The sequence below is a fragment of the Clarias gariepinus genome, chromosome 20 (genome assembly GCF_024256425.1).
Source record: "Clarias gariepinus isolate MV-2021 ecotype Netherlands chromosome 20, CGAR_prim_01v2, whole genome shotgun sequence".
Taxonomy (NCBI): Eukaryota; Metazoa; Chordata; class Actinopteri; order Siluriformes; family Clariidae; genus Clarias; species Clarias gariepinus.
The window spans coordinates 19,991,287-20,013,324 of record NC_071119.1 but is presented as its reverse complement, the minus strand read 5'-3'; the positions used below and the strand labels follow the sequence as shown (position 1 = coordinate 20,013,324).

Here is a 22,038-nt window from a genome sequence, read left to right as displayed (position 1 = left end):
TCCAAGGAGTGGCTGGCCTACCAAAATGACTCCAGGAGCACAACCAGGAGCTTATAAAAGAACCCAGAACAACATGTCACAAACTGCTGGCTTTACTTCAATCATGACCACTGACCCTTAGTTATGGTCAGTGGTCATGATTGAAAAAAAGAAAGATATTCTGTGAAAATGGCATACATGGGAGAATTCCAAGAGCATTCCAAGATGGGAGAATGGGAGAATTCCAAGAGCGAAAGCCAGAGCTGACCAAAAAGAACACAAAGGCTCGTCTTGTATTTGCCAAATAACATCTTGATTATCCCCAAGACTGTTGGGCGAATATTCTGTGAACTGATGAGACAAAAATGTAACATTTGGAATTTTATGTGTATGCTGTTACATCCAGTGAAACTAGCACACCTACCTAGCACATTTCATAAAAGAAACATCATACCAACAGTTAACCATGGTTGTGGTAGTGTGGTAATGTCTGGCGCTGATTTGCAATTTCAGGACCTGGACGACTTGCCATATATTATGCAACCATGAATTCTGCGCACTACCAGAAAGGCTTGAAGATCCCGCCATCTGTTTGTGACCTCAAGCTCAAGCACACTTAGCTTATGCAGTAAGACAATGATCCTAAATACACCAGCAGGTCCACCTCTGAATGACTACAAAAAATTGAGGTTTTGGATAAAATCATGCTGTATGATATGTTATGCATTTTAGCGCATAACACTCTCAACGGACTCTCAGTTCAGGTATTTTACACACCCTCACCTACAGTTAGGACTGCTGCAGATATGTGGCACTTCACGTCACTGCTTTTTATTAGCTTCACAGTTTCAGAAAATACAACACAAACTGGTTATAAACGTCCCGGAGGAAGAATAAACATACATTGATCAGTCCATTCATCCTAGAAGGTTTACTTTTCATAATTTACTTCGCTTTGCTTTTTTGGCAAAAGCCATGCTGTGTCTCGTGTTTGTATTTCGTAGGTCCTTGTAGGTGCATTTCTGTTGTTTCTGTGTATTTCGCATATTTGTATACAGTGCATGCACTGTAAATTATTGTGTTGATTGACTTCATTTAGTGATAATCTGGCACATACTGTAGGTAACTCTTCATGCAGGTTTCATTTTGCCTGAATTGTGTAGAAATGCCGGAAAGACTGGAGAAGTTTCTTTAAATTTCGTCCAGCCAATTTTGCGTGCTGCTGTGGCATAATATGGCTGGACATACGGATATAGAGAGATACAGATATACAGACAGGCAGATGTATAGACAGAACATTTTCTGAGAAGGGTTTCAGTTCCTCCAATGTATGAAGCAAGACAAAACAATTTTCTCAGTCTGCCCAAAAAAAAATATACGCACTTCTTAAAAAAAAAATAAGATTATATTAATTAAACCTAAGTGTCATTGCTGTATGGTTTGACTTGAACCTTACATACACATATGAGGGGCGTCTAAGTCAAACCAGGACTGTGTTTCCCTTAATTTTTTTGAGCAGTATATATATATCTATATATATACCCTGTGATTTTGCTTAGAAATCATGGAGGGGTCTACAGTTTTCAGCATAGGTGCATTTCCATTGTGAGAGACAGGATCTAAAAAGAAAAATCCGGAAATCACATTGTATGATTTTTAAAAACAATTTATTTGTGAATTAGTGTGTCAAATAAGTATTTGATCACTTGCTTATCAGCCAGATTTCTGACCCTCAAAGACCTGTTATTTTGCTTTTAAATAGTCCATATTCTACTTACGGAGCCACTCCTTGGTATTCCTGGCTGTGTGCTTTGGGTCATTGTCATGTTGAAAGACCCAACCACGACCCATCTTTGACTGAGGAAAGGAGGTTTTTGCCCAATACAGTATGTCACAATACATTTTCATCCTCTCCTTAATACAGTGCAGTCGTCCTGTCCCCTGTGCAGAAAAACACCCCCAGAGCATGATGCTTCCAGCCCCCATTGTAAACCCCTCCATAATTTCTAAGTAAGAGAACTTGCAAAATCACAGGGTGATAAAATACTTATTGACCTTACTGTGTATATATACAGTATATATAATGTATAAACACTTTAACATGCCTCTCTTCTGACAATCACATGATGACATCAAGGATGGTGTGACTGTTGACATCTTTACAGAGTCAGCCAAAAAAGTGTATACACGCTTCAGGAAAAGAAAAAAACATTTTAAATACTAAATGTATTGCTGTATGTTATATATTACAATATTATTAATATTCCATATAGATATTAATATTTTTCCTTATACAGACATACACACACTGTAAGTTCTGGGGTATAATTTAGTTAAACAGATCACCAGTATGATCTTTTACTTAAGTGAAGTTTACTTAAACTACTACTTTATGATTTTCATACAGTTATAAAAACACCCTATGCAACTTTTATTAAGGCTTGCTTTAATAAAACACCTGTATCTATATTTCAGGAAACACATTTCTGTTTACAACTCAAACAGTCCGGCTTGGCAAGAGACACAACAACAGGTCATCTGATCCCTTTCCTGTCGCACAACCAGCATCTCCATATCTCATAATCACACTCGATAGTGCACTAGATAGGGCGCTTCGGCTCATTGTAATGCGCTGTACATAGGGCACTAATACAGGCATTGATGCACTGTTCACTGTGGAGTCACCGAGACCGCGTCAAAACACTGGCGGTGCCAATTCACCGTGTAGTGCGCTCGAGAGTGCGCGTGTCCACCGCCGGGTCACGCACTACAAAGTGCGCTGATGCAGGACGCCAGGAGGTTTTTAATACTCAGCCAGAGAACGGCTGAAACTCCTCCTATGTGGTGTGAGAAAGGGATGCAGGGGAGGGGCGGGGGTACAGAAAGTCTAAAAGAACTAGTCTGGAAGTTTGGTGGATGGTCGGGATGTTTAGAATAAAAAAATATTTGGAAAATTAATCGGATCTCAGATTAGTGTTCGTCTAAGGGATTAAGCGGATGATTTAAGAGCTGGAGAGATTTTAGAACAACTTCCTGTTTCAGATCTTAAAGAAGAAGAAGAAGAAAAAAGAGAGAGAGAGACAAACCGACGCACGGATGTTGGACCGCACGGTGGTGTATTAGTTTTTTAAAAAGTGAAACCAGTTGATAATTTAAAGATAATTTTTTCAGCGCCGTGTGCACGACTGTATCTATCCGTATATTTCTCTATCGGTCTGTGGCTGCGCGTTTTCCTGCCATTCTTCTCTGCGCTTCCTGCTCGGACTGACCGCAAGGACTTAAAATTACTAAAAATACTCTCCATGGACGGAGAAACAGACTAAAACCACTCCAGGATATTATCATCCCAATTATAAATATATAAAGTTTTATTTCTTTTTTTGTCTTTTTTTTTCTTTTGAGCCGCGTTTTTTTTTTTTTGTTAGATTTTTTGTTTGTTTTTTTTGGGGCACGCGCCGGGTCCGTTGAAATCCGTTTTTTCCCCCGAACTCGTTAATATATCATGTGATTTGTTCGTGTCTGACGCGCGTGATCCTAAGCTCCTTGAATGGAGTGCTCCATCTTCATGGAGACCCGCGCGCTCCGTGCGTCCTGGTGCCGCGCGCTTCTCTATGGCTAGTGCGCGTTCGGGTTTGGAGGACAACACGCAGGAAGAAGACAGAGTCCCTCTCCATGATCCTCACGTGCGGCTTGGAAAGTGGAGAGAGGGGCTGGAGAGTGTGGATCGTTTTCCACTTGCGTAAAGCGGAAAAAGAAGAAGAAGAAGACGAAGAAGAGGCGCCATGGAGCCACTGAAGACCATATTCACGCGCGGCACGCTGTCCCCATGGAAGAACCTGGAGCAATCCCAGACCGCTCCGCCGAACTTCACCAACCCGGTGTGGACGGCCCTCTTCGATTATGAGGCGTCCGGCAAGGACGAGCTGACCCTGCGCAAAGGCGATGTCGTGGAAATCCTGTCCCTGGACTCGGAGATCTCCGGGGACGAAGGCTGGTGGGCCGGGAAGGTCAACAACAAGGTGGGAATCTTCCCGTCCAATTACGTCTCGCTCAAACCCGGAGGCTACGGGAAGATCCCCGTCTCCAGCGTCGACTCGGCGGTGGAGCTGCAGTTCGAACCCGACGTGCTGGATTTCCGAGAGCTCAGCCTGCAGGAGGTGATAGGGGTCGGCGGGTTCGGGAAGGTCTACCGGGGCACGTGGAGAGGGGAGCTCGTGGCGGTGAAGGCGGCGCGCCAGGACCCGGACGAGGACATCAGCGTGACGGCGCAGAACGTGCGGAACGAGGCGCGCCTCTTCGCCATGCTCACGCACCCCAACATCATAGCTCTCAAAGGCGTGTGCTTGCAGGAGCCGAACCTGTGCCTGATCATGGAGTACGCGTCCGGCGGGCCCCTGAGCCGCGCCTTGGCCGGGAGACGCATCGCGCCGCACGTGCTGGTCAACTGGGCCGTGCAGATCGCCAGAGGGATGCTGTACCTTCACAGCGAGGCTATAGTCACTGTCATTCACAGGGACCTCAAATCAAATAACAGTAAGTGTCCCGCCTACTGGCATCAAGCTGCATCCTTTCTCTGGTTTCTGTTCACACCTGAACCAAATTCACACCAAACTATTAATTCCACAAAATTCTTAACATCTGGTTTCTACACACACACTTCAACCGCTGCACTTGATATTACCTGAATTCATGCCCATGCAAATTTGCACTATAATTGTTCCACAGTTCACACACACACACAGTATTTAGTGTCAAAATTCTATCTTGGCTAATTTTCTTTTCCACTCCAGCTGCAACTCTATTATCGTTAATAATCCTCGGTTCCTCTGTAAATCTCTTCCTCAAACTGCATCCGGTTTGTCACGCAGACTTCCAGTATACATTATCTCCCTAGATGTAAACAAAACTTGTTATGGTGGCTACCATGTTGGAACCATCGTCACAATCATCATCACTATCATCATCATCGTGACCGGTCATTGCATAACTGGGTTTCATGACCTGAAAGATCGATGTAGTGAAGAATAAAACACTCTGCGATGCTCTCTAGTAGAAACATTTAGTACAGTCAAAAGTTTGGACACAGTTCTTCTGCATTTTACTTGAGATTAAAAAATCAAAAATGACACAAATGATATTAGGTAATTAAGTAACAACAACAGTAATAGTCATGTTGCGTTGGTCTGAAATAGTTCTTGCAAGAACAGTATTGTTTGGTGCATTTACCAAACCCATCAAGCACCATGATAAAACTGTCTCTCATGAAGACCTTCCCAGGAGAGCAAGACCAAAACTTAACTCTGCTGCAGAGGAGAAGTTCATTTAGAGTCACCAGCCTCAGAAATCACCAATTAACAACCAGCACCTCAGATTAGAGTCTTATGAAGCGTTACAGAGCATAAATAGTAGATACATCTTAATATCAACTGTTCAGAGCGATTTGGACGCCTTCAGCATTGTTTTACAGTGTAGAGAGAAAAAGATCAAGAAAGATCAAAGTTAGGAAGTGTGTCCAAACAACTGAAGGTGTGGGTGAAGTAGGTTAAAATATTTAGGATTTCTTTAAAGAACAACTCATTAATCTTTTTATAATGGTTAAGTATTGTGGAACTGCCACGAATTAAGTCTGGTTATCTCAATAAATGATCGATAAATGAGTCATTACAATCCTAACACACACTTATTATAACTACACACTCATTACAATCCTAACACACACTCATTATAACTACACACTCATTACAATCCTAACACACACTCATTATAATTACACACTCATTACAATCCTAACACACACTCATTATAACTACACACTCATTACAATCCTAACACACACTTATTATAACTACACACTCGTTACAATCCTAACACACACTCATTATAACTACACACTCGTTACAATCCTAACACACACTCATTATAACTACACACTCGTTACAATCCTAACACACACTCGTTATAACTACACACTCGCTACAATCCTAACACACACTTATTATAACTACACACTCGTTACAATCCTAACACACACTCATTATAACTACACACTCGTTACAATCCTAACACACACTCATTATAACTACACACTCATTACAATCCTAACACACACTCATTATAACTACACACTCATTACAATCCTAACACACACTCATTATAATTACACACTCATTACAATCCTAACACACACTCATTATAACTACACACTTATTACAATCCTAACACACACTCATTATAACTACACACTCGTTACAATCCTAACACACACTCATTATAACTACACACTCGTTACAATCCTAACACACACACATTATAAATACACACTCGTTACAATCCTAACACACACTCATTATAACTACACACTCATTACAATCCTAACACACACTCATTATAACTACACACTCGTTACAATCCTAACACACACTCATTATAACTACACACTCGTTACAATCCTAACACACACTCATTATAACTACACACTCGTTACAATCCTAACACACACTCATTATAACTACACACTCATTACAATCCTAACACACACTCATTATAACTACACACTTGTTACAATCCTAACACACACTTATTATAACTACACACTCGTTACAATCCTAACACACACTCATTATAACTACACACTCGTTACAATCCTAACACACACTCATTATAACTACACACTTGTTACAATGCCAACACACTCATTATAACTACACACTCGTTACAATCCTAACACACACTTATTATAACTACACACTCATTACAATCCTAACACACACTCATTATAACTACACACTCGTTACAATCCTAACACACACTCATTATAACTACACACTTGTTACAATGCCAACACACTCATTATAACTACACACTCATTACAATCCTAACACACACACATTATAACTACACACTCGTTACAACCCTAACACACACACATTATAACTAAACACTCATTACAATGCCAACACACACACATTATAACTACACACTCGTTACAATGCCAACACACACACATTATACCTACACACTCGTTACAATGCCAACACACTCATTATAACTACACACTCGTTACAATGCCAACACACACACATTATACCTACACACTCGTTACAATGCCAACACACACACATTATAACTACACACTCGTTACAACCCTAACACACACACATTATAACTAAACACTCGTTACAATGCCAACACACACACATTATAACTACACACTCGTTACAATGCCAACACACACACACATTATAATTAAACACTCGTTACAATCCTAACACACACACATTATAACTACACACTCGTTACAATCCCAACACACACACATTATAACTACACACTCATCACAACCCTAACACACACACATTATAACTACACACTTGTTACAATGCCAACACACACACATAACTACACTCTCGTTACAATGCCAACACACACACATTATAACTACACAGTCGTTACAATGCCAACACACACACATTATAACTACACACTCGTTACAATCCCAACACACTCAATATAACTACACACTCGTTACAATCCTAACACACGCACATCATAACTACACACTCGTACAATGCCAACACACACACATTATAACTACACACTCGTTACAATGCCAACACACATTATAACTACACACTTGTTACAATGCCAACACACACACATTATAACTACACACTCGTTACAATCCACACACTCTTTATAACTACACACTCGTTACAATCCTAACACACATTATAACTACACACTCGTTACAATGCCAACACACATTATAACTACACACTCGTTACAATGCCAACACACACACATTATAACTACACACTCGTTACAATCCCAACACACACACATTATAACTACACACTCGTTACAATGCCAACACACACACATTATAACTACAAACTCGTTACAATCCCAACACAAACACATTATAACTACACACTCGTTACAATGCCAACACACACACATTATAACTACACACTCGTTACAATGCCAACACACACACATTATAACTACACACTCGTTACAATACCAACACACACACATTATAACTACACACTCGTTACAATGCCAACACACACACATTATAACTACACACTCGTTACAATGCCAACACACACACATTATAACTACACACTCGTTACAATGCCAACACACACACATTATAACTACACACTCGTTACAATGCCAACACACACACATTATAACTACACACTCGTTACAATGCCAACACACACACATTATACCTACACACTCGTTACAATGCCAACACACACACATTATAACTACACACTCGTTACAACCCTAACACACACACATTATAACTAAACACTCGTTACAATGCCAACACACACACATTATAACTACACACTCGTTACAATGCCAACACACACACATTATAACTAAACACTCGTTACAATCCTAACACACACACATTATAACTACACACTCGTTACAATCCCAACACACACACATTATAACTACACACTCGTTACAATCCCAACACACTAATTATAACTACACACTCGTTACAATGCCAACACACACACATTATAACTACACACTCGTTACAATCCCAACACATAAATTATAACTACACACTCGTTACAATGCCAACACACACACATTATAACTACACACTCGTTACAATCCACACACTCATTATAACTACACACTCGTTACAATCCCAACACACACACATTATAACTACACACTCGTTACAATCCCAACACACACTCATTATAACTACACACTCGTTACAATGCCAACACACACACATTATAACTACACACTCGTTACAATGCCAACACACACACACATTATAACTACACACTCGTTACAATCCCAACACAAACACATTATAACTACACACTCGTTACAATCCTACCACACACTCATTATAACTACACACTCGTTACAATGCCAACACACACACATTATAACTACACACTCGTTACAATGCCAACACACACACATTATAACTACACACTCGTTACAATCCTACCACACACTCATTATAACTACACACTCGTTACAATGCCAACACACACACATTATAACTACACACTCGTTACAATGCCAACACACACACATTATAACTACACACTCGTTACAATGCCAACACACACACATTATAACTACACACTCATTACAATCCCAACACATAAATTATAACTACACACTCGTTACAATGCCAACACACACACATTATAACTACACACTCGTTACAATCCACACACTCATTATAACTACACACTCGTTACAATCCCAACACACACACATTATAACTACACACTCGTTACAATCCCAACACACACTCATTATGACTACACACTCGTTACAATGCCAACACACACACATTATGACTACACACTCGTTACAATCCTAACACACACACATTATAACTACACACTCGTTACAATCCTAACACACACACATTATAACTACACACTCGTTACAATGTCAACACACACACACATTATAACTACACACTCGTTACAATCCCAACACAAACACATTATAACTACACACTCGTTACAATCCTACCACACACTCATTATAACTACACACTCGTTACAATGCCAACACACACACATTATAACTACACACTCGTTACAATGCCAACACACACACATTATAACTACACACTCGTTACAATCCTACCACACACTCATTATAACTACACACTCGTTACAATGCCAACACACACACATTATAACTACACACTCGTTACAATGCCAACACACACACATTATAACTACACACTCGTTACCTAACAGACATTAATTATGCATATCACATATTGTAGTCATTCCTCTACAATCCTGCAGGTGTTGCACTCTGAACTATTCACACAGCAGTGTCAGTATGGTGCTGAAATTGTAACAAAAATTTGCAAAAAGAATATTGATTTAGGATATTTTTAAAATAGTGATACTTACAGAATCGCAATACAAATCGAATCAGTATGTAGGTATCGTGATAACATCGTATCGGGAGGAGATTGGTGATTCCCATCCGTAGGGTTTTTTGATTAAAAAAAAAAAAAAACACACACACACACACATTGCCTTTATTTGGACACATATTGTGATTTTAATTTAAACTGCCATATTAACGTATTAACTACATTATTTGGTATACAACAGTATTTATTGGGGTTAACAGGAAATAATAGTGCAATCTATCCCGTTAAGACAGTATTTGCCATTTTTTATTTAGCATTTTCAAAGTTATTATTATAAAATAACAAAAACTCTCATAAATTCTTTAGTGTGTAGATAAGTGCACAGGTCCATACTGTGTATTAGTTGTGCAATACTAAGAACCCTATAATAGAACCGTTCTGACCAATCAGAATTGAGCAGTATATAGACCCTGGCATTTTGTAGTTGATATACTTCTTCCTATTTTGAAAAATTGTTCATGCAAAAGCAAGATGACTTGGGTAGGTAAAATAAACGTGTGTTTATCCTGTGAATGTACACAGAACACTTAACATTTACAGCATCTTATCCAGAGCGACTTAGATTTTTTATCTCATCATACATCCGAGCAGTTGAGGGTTGCTTATGGTCCCAACCGGGACAACTTTGTGGTCATGGGGTTTGAACGTGGGTCCTTCCAAAACGTAGTCCATTCCCTCAACCTTTAATGGATTATATGCAAGATTTGAGGGAAGTATTTTACGCATTTGAACTTGAAAGTAACCTACTAACCAGTAGTGCCTGTTTCAATACAAGTTTCCTTACTGAAAAGTTCCACGGTACTACGAAATTCTGGTCACCAACGCAAACAAAAGTTGCGCAAATTTACCCTTGACGATTCATGCTATGTGAAACTTTCATTCACATAGATGCAGCTATTTTTTGCTATCGTCTCTCTCTCTCTCTTTTCCTCCCTCTCTCTGTTGTGATGTCGTAACTTTTCAGCTGATGGCCTGGTGATACACTCCAGACTCTGGGGAAGTCACATGACATTGCTTTGGCGAATCGAACACACGCTTTCTCAAAAGGTCAGGAACAGTTATGTAGGAATCGATAAGGAAAGCAAAGGTTAAAATAATTGTACTGCATTGTATGTTTATGTTTGTTCAGCGCGGCTAGACCGTGCGGTTTATAATAAGGCCGGTCCCTTTATGAAGCAGTGTAAGGACCGCAATATTGCAATAGAAGGCAGCATCGCAAACTGTTTTGATGCGTAAGTTTAAAAAAAAATGCATTATAAAACTCTATCAAAAGCATAAAGATTTAAGCAGCGAGGATGATGTGAAACTTGGTTGCCTCATGTCTGTTTCAGAAGTGGTCTAACTGATTTCAGAACAGTGAAATAGGAGCAAGCGGGGTTGCCAGAATTGCACCATACATTTGCCGTCTTGGGTCCCAAACATGCTAGTGTTTACAGCTTTTAAATTACAAACAACTTTGCTGACGACTGAACAAGTATGAGTAATTGTATACGTGTTAATAAACCCAAAATATGTTTTATATTTTTATTTCAATTTTAAACTAGCCACCTTTTGCTTTGGCGACAGCTTTGCACACTCTTGGCATCCCCTCAGTCGGCCTCATAAGGTAGGAGGTCTTTGTCGAGTACTTCTTGGCTGTTTGCCTTCGCACTCCGTTTCAACTTTTAGATTTAGATCAATTGATTGTGGAGGCCAGATCATCTAAGGCAGCATTCTATTACTCTCTTTCTCGGACGAATAGCTTTTACATAACCTAGACGTATGTTTGGGGTCATTGTCCTATTACTGGTTAAATGTGTCTTCAAATGTTGACACCAACTTTTGTCACCAGCATAGCACCCACACACACCATCACACCTCCTCCAGCATGCTTCACAGTGAGAACCACACATTCAGAAACCGCCATTTCACCCTCTCTATGTCAAACAAGGACACGGCGGTTAGAACCACAAATCTCACATTTGAACTCCGCAGACCCAAGAACAGTTTTCCACTGATCTGATGTCCGTTCCTTGTGTTCCTTGGCCCAAGCAAGTCTCTTCTGCTTGTTGTTCTTCTGTAGTCATGTTGACGCAACTCAGGCACAAAGGCCTGACTCACGTCGTCTCCTATGAACAGTGGATGTTGCAATATGTCTGCTGCTTGAACTCTGAGAAGTATTTCTGTGGGCGCTAATCGGAGGTGCTTTAGGTTCATCCTAATGAACTCATCCTCCACAGCTGAGGTAGCTCTTTGTCTTGCTTTCCTGGGACGCTCCTCATGAAAGCCAGTTTTATCGTAGTGTTTAATGGTTTTAACGACTGCACTTGGCGATACTTTCAAAGTTTTTGAGGTTTTTCAGCTGTCATCAAAGCTAAATGTATGAATCATTTATAATTTCAAATATGAATCATAACCTGGGTCGTTTAACACTTTTTTGTTAACTAAGTAATTCCATACGTGTTATTTAATAGTTGGATGTTTTCTGTATTAATGTACAATGTTGGAAATTAGATGTGGTGAAGATGGTGTGTTCAAATTTTTGACTGGTATGTTTATTTTATAAATGATTTATTTATGAATTTCTTCCCTTATGTAAAAATTTATACTAATAAATTACATTATGTTTAGTTTTTGGAAATAATGGTTAAAAACATCCATAAGGGAAGGAAAAAAAAGAAAGAAAAAAAATGTTGATAATTAAGTTAACGAGTTTATTTATAAATAATTTTATAGCAATAATAAATTCACATATAAATAGAATTAGGGCTGCTTGATTTGATAAAATAATAATGATAACAATAATGGCACACATTAAGAGGATGTTACTTTTTGTAATTAAATAATTGCACTGGTCAGTACTCTGATTTCGGAGTATGCCCTTGTGTTTTTCTTTATTTTCATGCGATTAATTGTGCAACACACTGATGAATTGTGCAACACTGAAAAAAATATGAAAACTGAGAAATAAATAAAGGAAGTCTAAATCAGACCCAAATAAAATAATAAATTATAGTAATAATAATAATAATAATTGTTTTTCTCTAGTAGCTTAGGCCTGTGTGACTTAGAAGGAATTAGTGAGAATGCTGAAAAAGGGATTTCTCTGCGGACTCTCTGTCTCGCACTCTCTGTCTCTCTCTGTCTGTCTATCTCCCACATACATTACTCACAAATTATGCTTAATAAGTGAAATTTCAGTTTCAAAGCACCCATTAGGCTACAGTAAAAGGCGGTAGTTTTGCATAGCATTAGGATGGTTTACACTCAAACATTTTTTTTTGTTTTTTTGGAAAACAATTTGGACAAAATATCCGCACACCCCTACATAATATTATTGTAGCTCTGATTTTGAGTGTTGTTTAAAAATCTGTACAACTGATGTAGTGAAACAATTATATCCCGGCAGCAGTACAGAGCTGTGCTCATAAAAAGGTTTGTATTACTTAGTATAATATTTTGGCACACAGTGGCTTAGTGGTTAGCTCTGTCGTCTTGCACCTCCAGGTTCCAGGTTCGATTCCTGCCACAAGTCTGTGTGCATGTCCTCCCTGTCCAAAGACATGGAGATTAGACTAGTTGGTGTTCCTAAATTGCCTGTAGTGTGTGAATGCGAGCGTGAATGTTAACCGGACTATAGAGGTTCCTAGATGGACAGATGGATGGAGTGTAATATTGACATTAGAAATATATCCGGCTTTTTGGAAGTTTTAACATGCTCAAGAACCCAAGCCAATTGGCAGACAGGTTGGAATCTGCTGCCATTAGGATGGCTAAGAGTCAGTTATTTTGGGTCATTTGCAAAATGCACCAAATGGAATTTGATATACTCCTTCTAGGGAATTTATACGATCGGCACCAAACCGGGTACATGTGATCTCAGGACACTGAGGATGCAAAATTGCGAAGGGATTTCTGATATCTCAAACGTATCAGTCGTGACGATGCCTTAAAGCTCTGCCGAAATGTGGTTAATAACTTTCTGTGTAAAATTGTATGGAATGACCTCACATTGAGTGACATAGTCTGATGCTTTTTTCCATCATTCATAACTTCTTAAAGACCATGACATGCAATTCCCTTCTATTCTAAAATCAGGTCGTAATGGTATTGGTACAGTATGTTGTCCCCCCTTTAGGTCGTGTGGTGCAGCCGGGCGGAAATGGCGCAGGGTGCTTGGGCCCGCACATATTTTATTGTATTATTTATTTATTTATATTGAACAATGGAAAGGGGTAGAAAGAATAAAATTTTAGAAGTCAATAAATGTCAATGTTAAGTCCAAAATTTTAACATCATATCAGCTCTTGCTGCTTTGTTATTAAAATTATTAGTTTATTTTATATACTATGTATATATATATTTTTCACACGCTGTGACCTGATTTTGCCCAGTATCGCCCCATCTCCCAGACATGGTTATGGTTGTGACACTCGACTTTCAGTTGGGCAACACATCCACCCTTTTCTTTTCCTCATTCTTCAGCATGACTGTTTGTTTTTCTTCTCGCTCTTGCTCCATCCTTTCATCTGTTATTCATCTGTCATTCTTCTTACACCTTTAATAAGCCATGTTTTTTTTTCCTATGATAGAAAAAAAAAACACCCCTACTTTTTTTTCTATCCATGGAATCCTGTCTCACTCTTTCTTTCTCTCCTTTTCTCTCTGTCTCTGTCTCTCTCTTTCTCACTCAGCTTGTTGTTTTTCAGTTCTCTTCAAAACCCTTTGTCTCAGGCTTGTCCTTACTTGTCTCCCGAGCCCTGTTGTGCCAGAATGTGGCATCCTGTGCTTTTCTTTTCTCTTTCCCTCTCTATCACTTGAAATTCGTTCACTAGTTCTCCCAGGGGACTTTCCAGAGTTTGCACGGCATCCCAGAATCCACTGTTTTTTTTTTTTAGACGGAGCATGATATCCAGTAAAGTTTGCACGTACGAGTAGATCCTGATATAATTCGTGCGTTTCTGTTGTATTTTACATTGTGTGGCAAAAGACAAAGAGAAAGAGAGAGAGAGAGACTCTTTTTAGCGCACTAGAAGGGAAATCAGAGAGGAAATATGGGCGGCTTATCAGTCTCAAGTTATTGCTACAGGTGTTTGGTGTGTCTGAGTGTGTATGTATGTATGTGTGTGTCAGTAGCCAGGAAAACAGATGTGTGATGCATTCTAGCGGTCAAGTGTCTAGGGAAAGGGTGAGATATACAGTACACAGTGCCAGGAATTTGTTATGCTCCCTATCAAGTGCACTTTTGTCTTTGGAAACGAGTCTTTGAAAGCACATGGGTGATCAATGCTTGCATTTACGGAGGAGACATTTGTATCAGCAGTCTCTTTTCCCATGGCTCAATCTCAAACTGAGTACATAGTGCACCACATAGTGCACTAAAGCCATGATGGGATTCGGCCGATCCATGTGAATGAGGTTTGAGTGAAGAAGAGCTGAATATTTATGTGGATTTTATTAATTTTTTAAATATTAAAATAAACAGATTTTTATTTTTAATTAACGTTTTTATTCAAGGTTGAATAGGATGTCCTATTTAATATTTTTTGACGAAAGATTTTTTTTTCATTATTATTATTATTATATTTATGCAGCCTTATTCGTTATTAATTTAATTCCTTACTTGTTAAATAATTAATTAAAATTGTAAAATATATTTCAGAAAATATATTAGAACCTTTGATATAATTGGTGCATGCAAAGTGTGTTTTTTAGTTTTTTTTTTAAATATATATATTTTTTTACAAATTAAAAATATTAACAGAACCGGACATCAGATGAATGAATGATTGACCAAAAGTCGATTAAAAGTTATGACAATCGAATAGAGAGAGAGAGAGAGAGAGAGAGCATTTAAGCATTTATATGTTTGCGTGTGTGTGTGTGTGTGTGAGTGTGTGTGTGTGTGTGTGATCTTGGCTAACAAGAGATGCTGAGAAGGCAGCCTTGCATCAGCACTGCTGATGGGAAGAGCTTTGGCTGTGAGCCAGGGCCCATAACTGGAATTCCAGCGCAAGCAAATACAGAAAGGAAGTTCTTTTAGGTCAGCACACACACACACACACACACACACACACGTTATCCATATTACCTATGTGCACTTAGCAAGTGAATGAAGTGCTAGTACAATGATGGACACTCAGTGCAGTTGCCTCACCCAGGCAACAAATATTCACCCGGGTTCCAAACACACACACAACAAAACACACACACACACACACACCCTAGGATAGCAAGGAAATCGTGGGAAAGCGCCAAAGCTAAGCTCTCGGTCCTGGCCTTTCTCAAGAACATCAACACTTTCCCTCTCTCTTTTTCCACTTTCCTTCTTTTGTCCCTTATTTTCTCCAGAGAGGACAGGAATCAGATATAACCACCGCACCATTTATTATTTCTTTTCCCCAAGGACTCGGATATAGCGCGCCAGGCATATTTCTAATTTGGACGCCCACGCCGGAATTTTTTTATAGTTCACTGAAAACATCTTTCTCTGTCCGCCGCGCTCTCTGCCGCACCCATACCTGGCCTGTGGCTTCCATGAGGGTAATTTAGGGCTGCGTGACATCCTGGAGGAATGTCAGGTCTAAACACACATGCACGATTATAAAGCGAGAGAGAGAGAGAGAGATGCAGTGTCATTCAGCTAGCAAACACAAATCCTTACATGAGAGTGTTTTAAGCACAGTATTGTTCTTCCAGCTTTACGACACGGTCGACTTTTCTTTTCTTTTTTTTTTTTTTTTTGCTACATAGACAGGATTTATTGTTTTTTAATCCAATCAAATGTGGTGTTACATCCTCACAATGTAGCTTGTATTTCTTTAACGAGTTAACACAGGTCTCAGAGCTCCCCCAAAGTGTGTATGTGTGTGTGCGTGTTAACACTGCAGCTGTAATACCCCTGATACAAGGCATTTTCTTATTCCTTAAAAAAAAACTTTATTTCACTCCTCCTCCATTTGCGCTGTTTCAGTGTCTAGGTCAATGCGCTACAGCTGAGCCACACCCACTTTTCTGCAGTGGCGCAGTGGTAAAGTGCTCGCCCTATCATCCGGAGATCGCGAGTTCAATCCTCGGGTGATGCTGTAACCTCTCGCAGTCGGAGGTCTAGAGAGAGCTGATTGGCCGAGGTTTCTCAGAGGGGAGGGATGAGAGGTACTTAATGCTCCCACATTAATCACAGCTCTACAGCCAATCAGGGGCATCTGTGAGCGCACGCAAGCGGAAGGGGTGGATAGCGCTGTCCTCCGATTGTGTTACAAACGGTTTTGAAAAGATACGGTCGGTGGTGTCACGTGGGTCGGAGAAAACACGTGATAGGGGTAGCTCAGTGGTTAAGGCATTGGACTACGGTTCGGAAGATCCCAGGTTCAAACCCCACAACCACCAAGTTGCCACTGTTGGGCCCTTGAGCAAGGCCCTTAACCCTCAACTGCTCAGATGTGTAATGAGATAAAAAATGTAAGTCGCTCTGGATAAGAGCGTCTGCCAAATGCCTAAATGTAAATGTAAATGTAAATAGTCTGCGACCCTCCTGACTGAGTGGTAGTAGTAGCCTTAATGTGGGAGCCCCCTAGTGACTGGGAGGAATTGGACGACTCAATTAGGGAGAAAATCGGGGGAAAAAAATGTAATCTACCGACAAATCCTTAGCTAATTACACTGCCCAGCCAAAAAAAAAAAGTAACCGTTTCAGAAGGCTTAAATTATTGGTCTGCATCAAGCAAAGAAAACAACTAAGGAGATGTGAAATGACTGGAAATAGGTTAAGAAATTTTCAATAACATTTTTTAAAGGATAGTGCTGAACCGTCAACTTTGTGGAAGAAATGTGGTCGGAAAAAAAAAAATATCATGAACGGAGCTCACTTAAACACTTGGTGAAGTCGCATTAGTAAAGAATCAACAGTAAAAACCAGAGCTATGTTGAATAGTGAAAGTAAGAGCATTTCAATACACACAAAATGTGATGAGAACGCACAGAATTAGACTAAACAGCTGTGTGGGCATGAGAAAAACATACTTAATCAGAAAAAAAGCTTGAATTTTCTAGGTAGCATAAAGATGAGACTTTGGAGCAATGGAAAAAGGTCATGTGATCTGATGAGATCAGATTGATCCTATTCAGTTGGTCAGGTATAGGCTCGGCAGAAAATGAAGTCAGCTGCTGACCTGAATTTACTTGTTGACCAGGTTATCACATCTACTGGGTTTTTCTCCCCTGATGGTACGGGAAATATTCCAGGACTCAAATTGTAAAAGAGTGGTTCTGGGAGCATGAGGAATCCTTTTCACACCACAGTGTGTGCTGCAATCAGTCAAATCTTAGCTTGAATGAAATCTTAGAGTGTGCGGGTTGTTTTTGGCCTGGAAACGTATTTACAAAGAGATTCCGCTGAATAAATTCTCCAAAATAGTTTATTCAGTCATTAGACATTAGTCAACTGATTCGTCAAAGGGTTAGAATGAAACTTGTAATGTTTCCAGGGAGTCACCTAAAAAACCAACATCCATTACTTCTGGAGTCACCGATCAATTCCTGTCTGCACAGCTTGTTAACATTATTAATTACTCTTTATAAACCTAAAACCCCTGTTTAAAATGCTTTTTTTTGCATCTTGAGTTTAAAATAATTGTAATAATGTAGCCTGGAGCTTCAACAACCAATATTTTACATCTAAGGACGTTCCTGTGTCAGGATAGAAATAATAATAATAAAAAAAACCTAACTGTTTACATTGATTTAAATCATGCTAGCTTACTTTTTTTTTTTTTGTTTAATCTAAACTATAATGCCAAACTGTCGACTTATCGTTGCCTCCTACAACAATCATGTCGCAACATGCAGCGAGACGTCTTTGATACCATGCATCGGGTCGGTATCATGGTTCTACTGATAAGCCTGAGAGACCTGATATCGAAATGGAGATCTGGCATTCTTACGTATGTTCCCGCACGGGGAGTTTCGCAGTATATCTGTATAGTGAATTCGCTATGTAAGCGCTAAAACAAACAATGATTGGGAGCCGAATCGTGGATCGTTTTCCAATAACAGCATCACCCGCTGCAACATTCAGAGCATGAAGATGACAACATATCAGTGTGCGGAGGTGGAAAGAAGCAACAGATTCACGATATGCCTCTTATCATTTACATTATTTAACATTTTCCCTACGTTTTCCCCCCTCAATATACAACTTGAATGGTGTGTGTGTGTTTTCTATCAAAGGAAACGCGGTGAGATAAAATCGGCTCCGAAGTCTGAGAGCGTTGTTTTAAGTGAAGGTTTTTTTTTTTTTTTTAAAAAAAGGACAGGAAACAGAGTGCACTAGTCAGCTTCCCCCCCTCCTCCCTGTCTTCGTTGGCCGAGGCCGATAAGGAAAAGCAGCACAGCGGTATTGTCTCCTTATTTTGGAAAAGAGAGCTTGCTGTATCCGGAGATGGCAGGAGGGAAATGTGGGCCAAGGAGGGCAGGTGTCCGTCTAACGCAGCAGAATCCAAGTCAGTTCAATCCAAAAGTTAGTCATTACTGAGTAACTTAGTAACTACTGAGTGCTTTATTATTTCTTTTTTTTCTTTCTCTTTCTTTTGTTTTTGCTGTGCTATCTTATTTCCTGTTTTAATCTCTCAACATCATGATATCATCTTGCTGTCCCCATTTCAATGTTGTTTTTTTTTTTTTTCCGTTCTTCCAGTTAGGAAATCGCTTTCAGGATTTAGCATTACGGACCCAATTTGAGCTTTATCTGGCGAGAAAAGAGTGATGCAAACTGAGGCACTAGAAATAAGGACTACCTATATCATGGTAGTCCAATGGTAACTATACCAAGTACATGTAGAACACAATGGAACATGGTTCTACCATGGGCTGTAGTATGGTACTGTGGAGCATGTGTCAAATATACACTATATGGACAAAAAAGTGTTTGGCCTAGCCTGAGATGACTTTGTATCCAAATACATATGCGTCGATATAAGTCTGTCCACCTTTTGCAACTTTTCTTCGAAGGTCGTCCACAAGATTCTGGAGGGTTTCTGTGGGCGTTCATTCTGTAGAGCGTTTTTTAAGATCAGGCATTGATGTTGGATGAGAAGGCCTGGTTTGCAATCTCCGTTCCAGTTCAACCTAAAGGTGCTTGATAGGGTTGAGGTCAGGGCTCTGTGTTAGGTCCATTCATGTTCTTTCACACTGAACTCGTCAAATCATGTCTTCATAGCCCTTGCTTTGTGAACTAGGGCACAGTCATGTTGGAGTGGAAAAGGGCCTTCAACAAACTGTTGGCACAAAGTTAGAAGCATAGCATTGTCCAAGATCCAGGGTATCCTGAAGCATTAAGGGGGCTGATGGAAATTCAGTAATTAAGAGGTTTGGCTAAATACTTTTGTTTATATAGTATATGTTTTATATGTTTATGTACCATAATGATTATTCTTATACCCATTATGGTAACCTCTAAACGTTGATATGAAGTGCTTTGGTAAATACCATGGTGCTTATTGGGGAACACAGTTGCTACTAAAGTTCAACAAGTATCTAATATGGTAAAGTGAGATAGTTTAGAATACCGGTAGTATGTAATAACATATCTAAGACGTCTATATAAGATACCTGCTGAACTCTGTTAGCCATTGTGGTATTTACTGAAGTTCTGTGGTAAGCACCATAATGTCACCACAGTACCCAGTCAAGTCCCACAGTGCAATAGTATAGGTATGCTATAAAGTCTTATTGTGCCTGCCACGGTAATGTCTAGTGAAGTACCACCGTAATACTATGGTATGTACAGTACCATTAAAAAGGTTACATTTAAAAGGCACTCAAAGCATTCTGGAAAAAAAAAAAGAAACCTTCCATGTCTGTCTAAAATGTCTAGTCACCGTGTGTGGGAAGGTGTTTGTGAGCTGTTTCAGTGTCTCAGCGAGTCTGTTTTGGCAACTTTCACGTTTCGCAGTCACGTCGGCTCAACCAACGCCAACCAAACATCTTTCTTTTTTTTTCCTATTTGAGTGTAAATATTGCCGTTCTGTTTGGACAGCTGTACATCCTGGAAGCTTCAGATCCTCAGACGGTGCCGCAGCTCTGAAAATAAACCCCAAATACAAACGATCATTCACATACCGGGTGAAACCTGCACGTCTAAAATAGCGTTGCGTTTTTACCTTTCAATAATTAAGTGAATGCGATCGAACTCTCACAGGCTAATATCAATGCAGGCTGATATTACTGAAACAATTATTTTTTTTTTTTTATCGAGTAGTATTTTCTTTTTCTTTTTCTTTTTGACAGAGCGAAAAAAAAGAAAAATTGGTGAGGAAATGATGAAACTTAGCACTGTCGCCTTGCACCTCCAGGGTCCCGGTTCGATTCCCATCTAGGAGTTTGCAGGTTCTTCCCATGCTTGATGGGTTTCCTTCGGGTACTCCGGTTTCCTCCCACAGTTCAAACACATGCAGATTAGGTTCCCAAATTCCTCGTAGTGTGTGAGTGAGTGAGTAAGTGTGTGTACTGTATAAGGATTGGCACCCAGTCCAGAGTACCCTACTAAAGTCTAAGAATACACAAGAATAAGAATATGGTGTATGGGAATGACAGCAGCAGCAGTATGATTCAAACATGAAATAAGAAATGAAATGGTGTGTCTGTCAGCAGTAGTGTTGTTGTCTGTGTTGTAAGTGCAAGTTATTCCTCATTTTATGTGTAGAAATGAATCAATCTTTAACGTATCTTTATTTGGCAGTTTGCTGCAGTACCAGAGGAATAAAACATGCCGTTATTGTAACATAGGGCTGTAACAGTAACCCAGCTTTGTAACTTCTTGCAAAATGTTCATTGGAAAGTGTTAATTGCCAAACAGACATGGTGACCAGAAGTGAAAAGATGGTTTGTAGATGAAATCCATGCTTTCATGTAGTAAGAGGATCAGCGTTATTACTGTTGGAACCATGTTTTCTTTAGGAGAAAGACCAAAAAACCGGATGAGCGCTGTAGGAAAACTGAGACACCGCAGGGTCAAGCACGGCAGGAAGTCGAGAGGGCACTAAATAAAGAAGTTTTCCAAGGCACAAGCACATATTTTTTTCGTCGGAAGCCAAAAAAACTAAACTTGACATAGAATATGCAAC

The 22,038-nt window shown here is 39.6% G+C and overlaps 1 protein-coding gene across 1 annotated transcript in view; it reads left to right on the top strand.

Moving 5' to 3' along the window:
- The first annotated feature begins 3,502 nt into the window (after positions 1–3,502).
- Positions 3,503–22,038, top strand: part of LOC128508557 (mitogen-activated protein kinase kinase kinase 11) — a 33,481-nt gene continuing 14,945 nt past the window's right edge. The window contains exon 1 of the mRNA XM_053479922.1: positions 3,503–4,512. Coding sequence (XP_053335897.1) covers positions 3,762–4,512 — 751 coding nt within the window. The 5' untranslated portion in view covers positions 3,503–3,761. The remainder of the gene's footprint in view (positions 4,513–22,038) is intronic.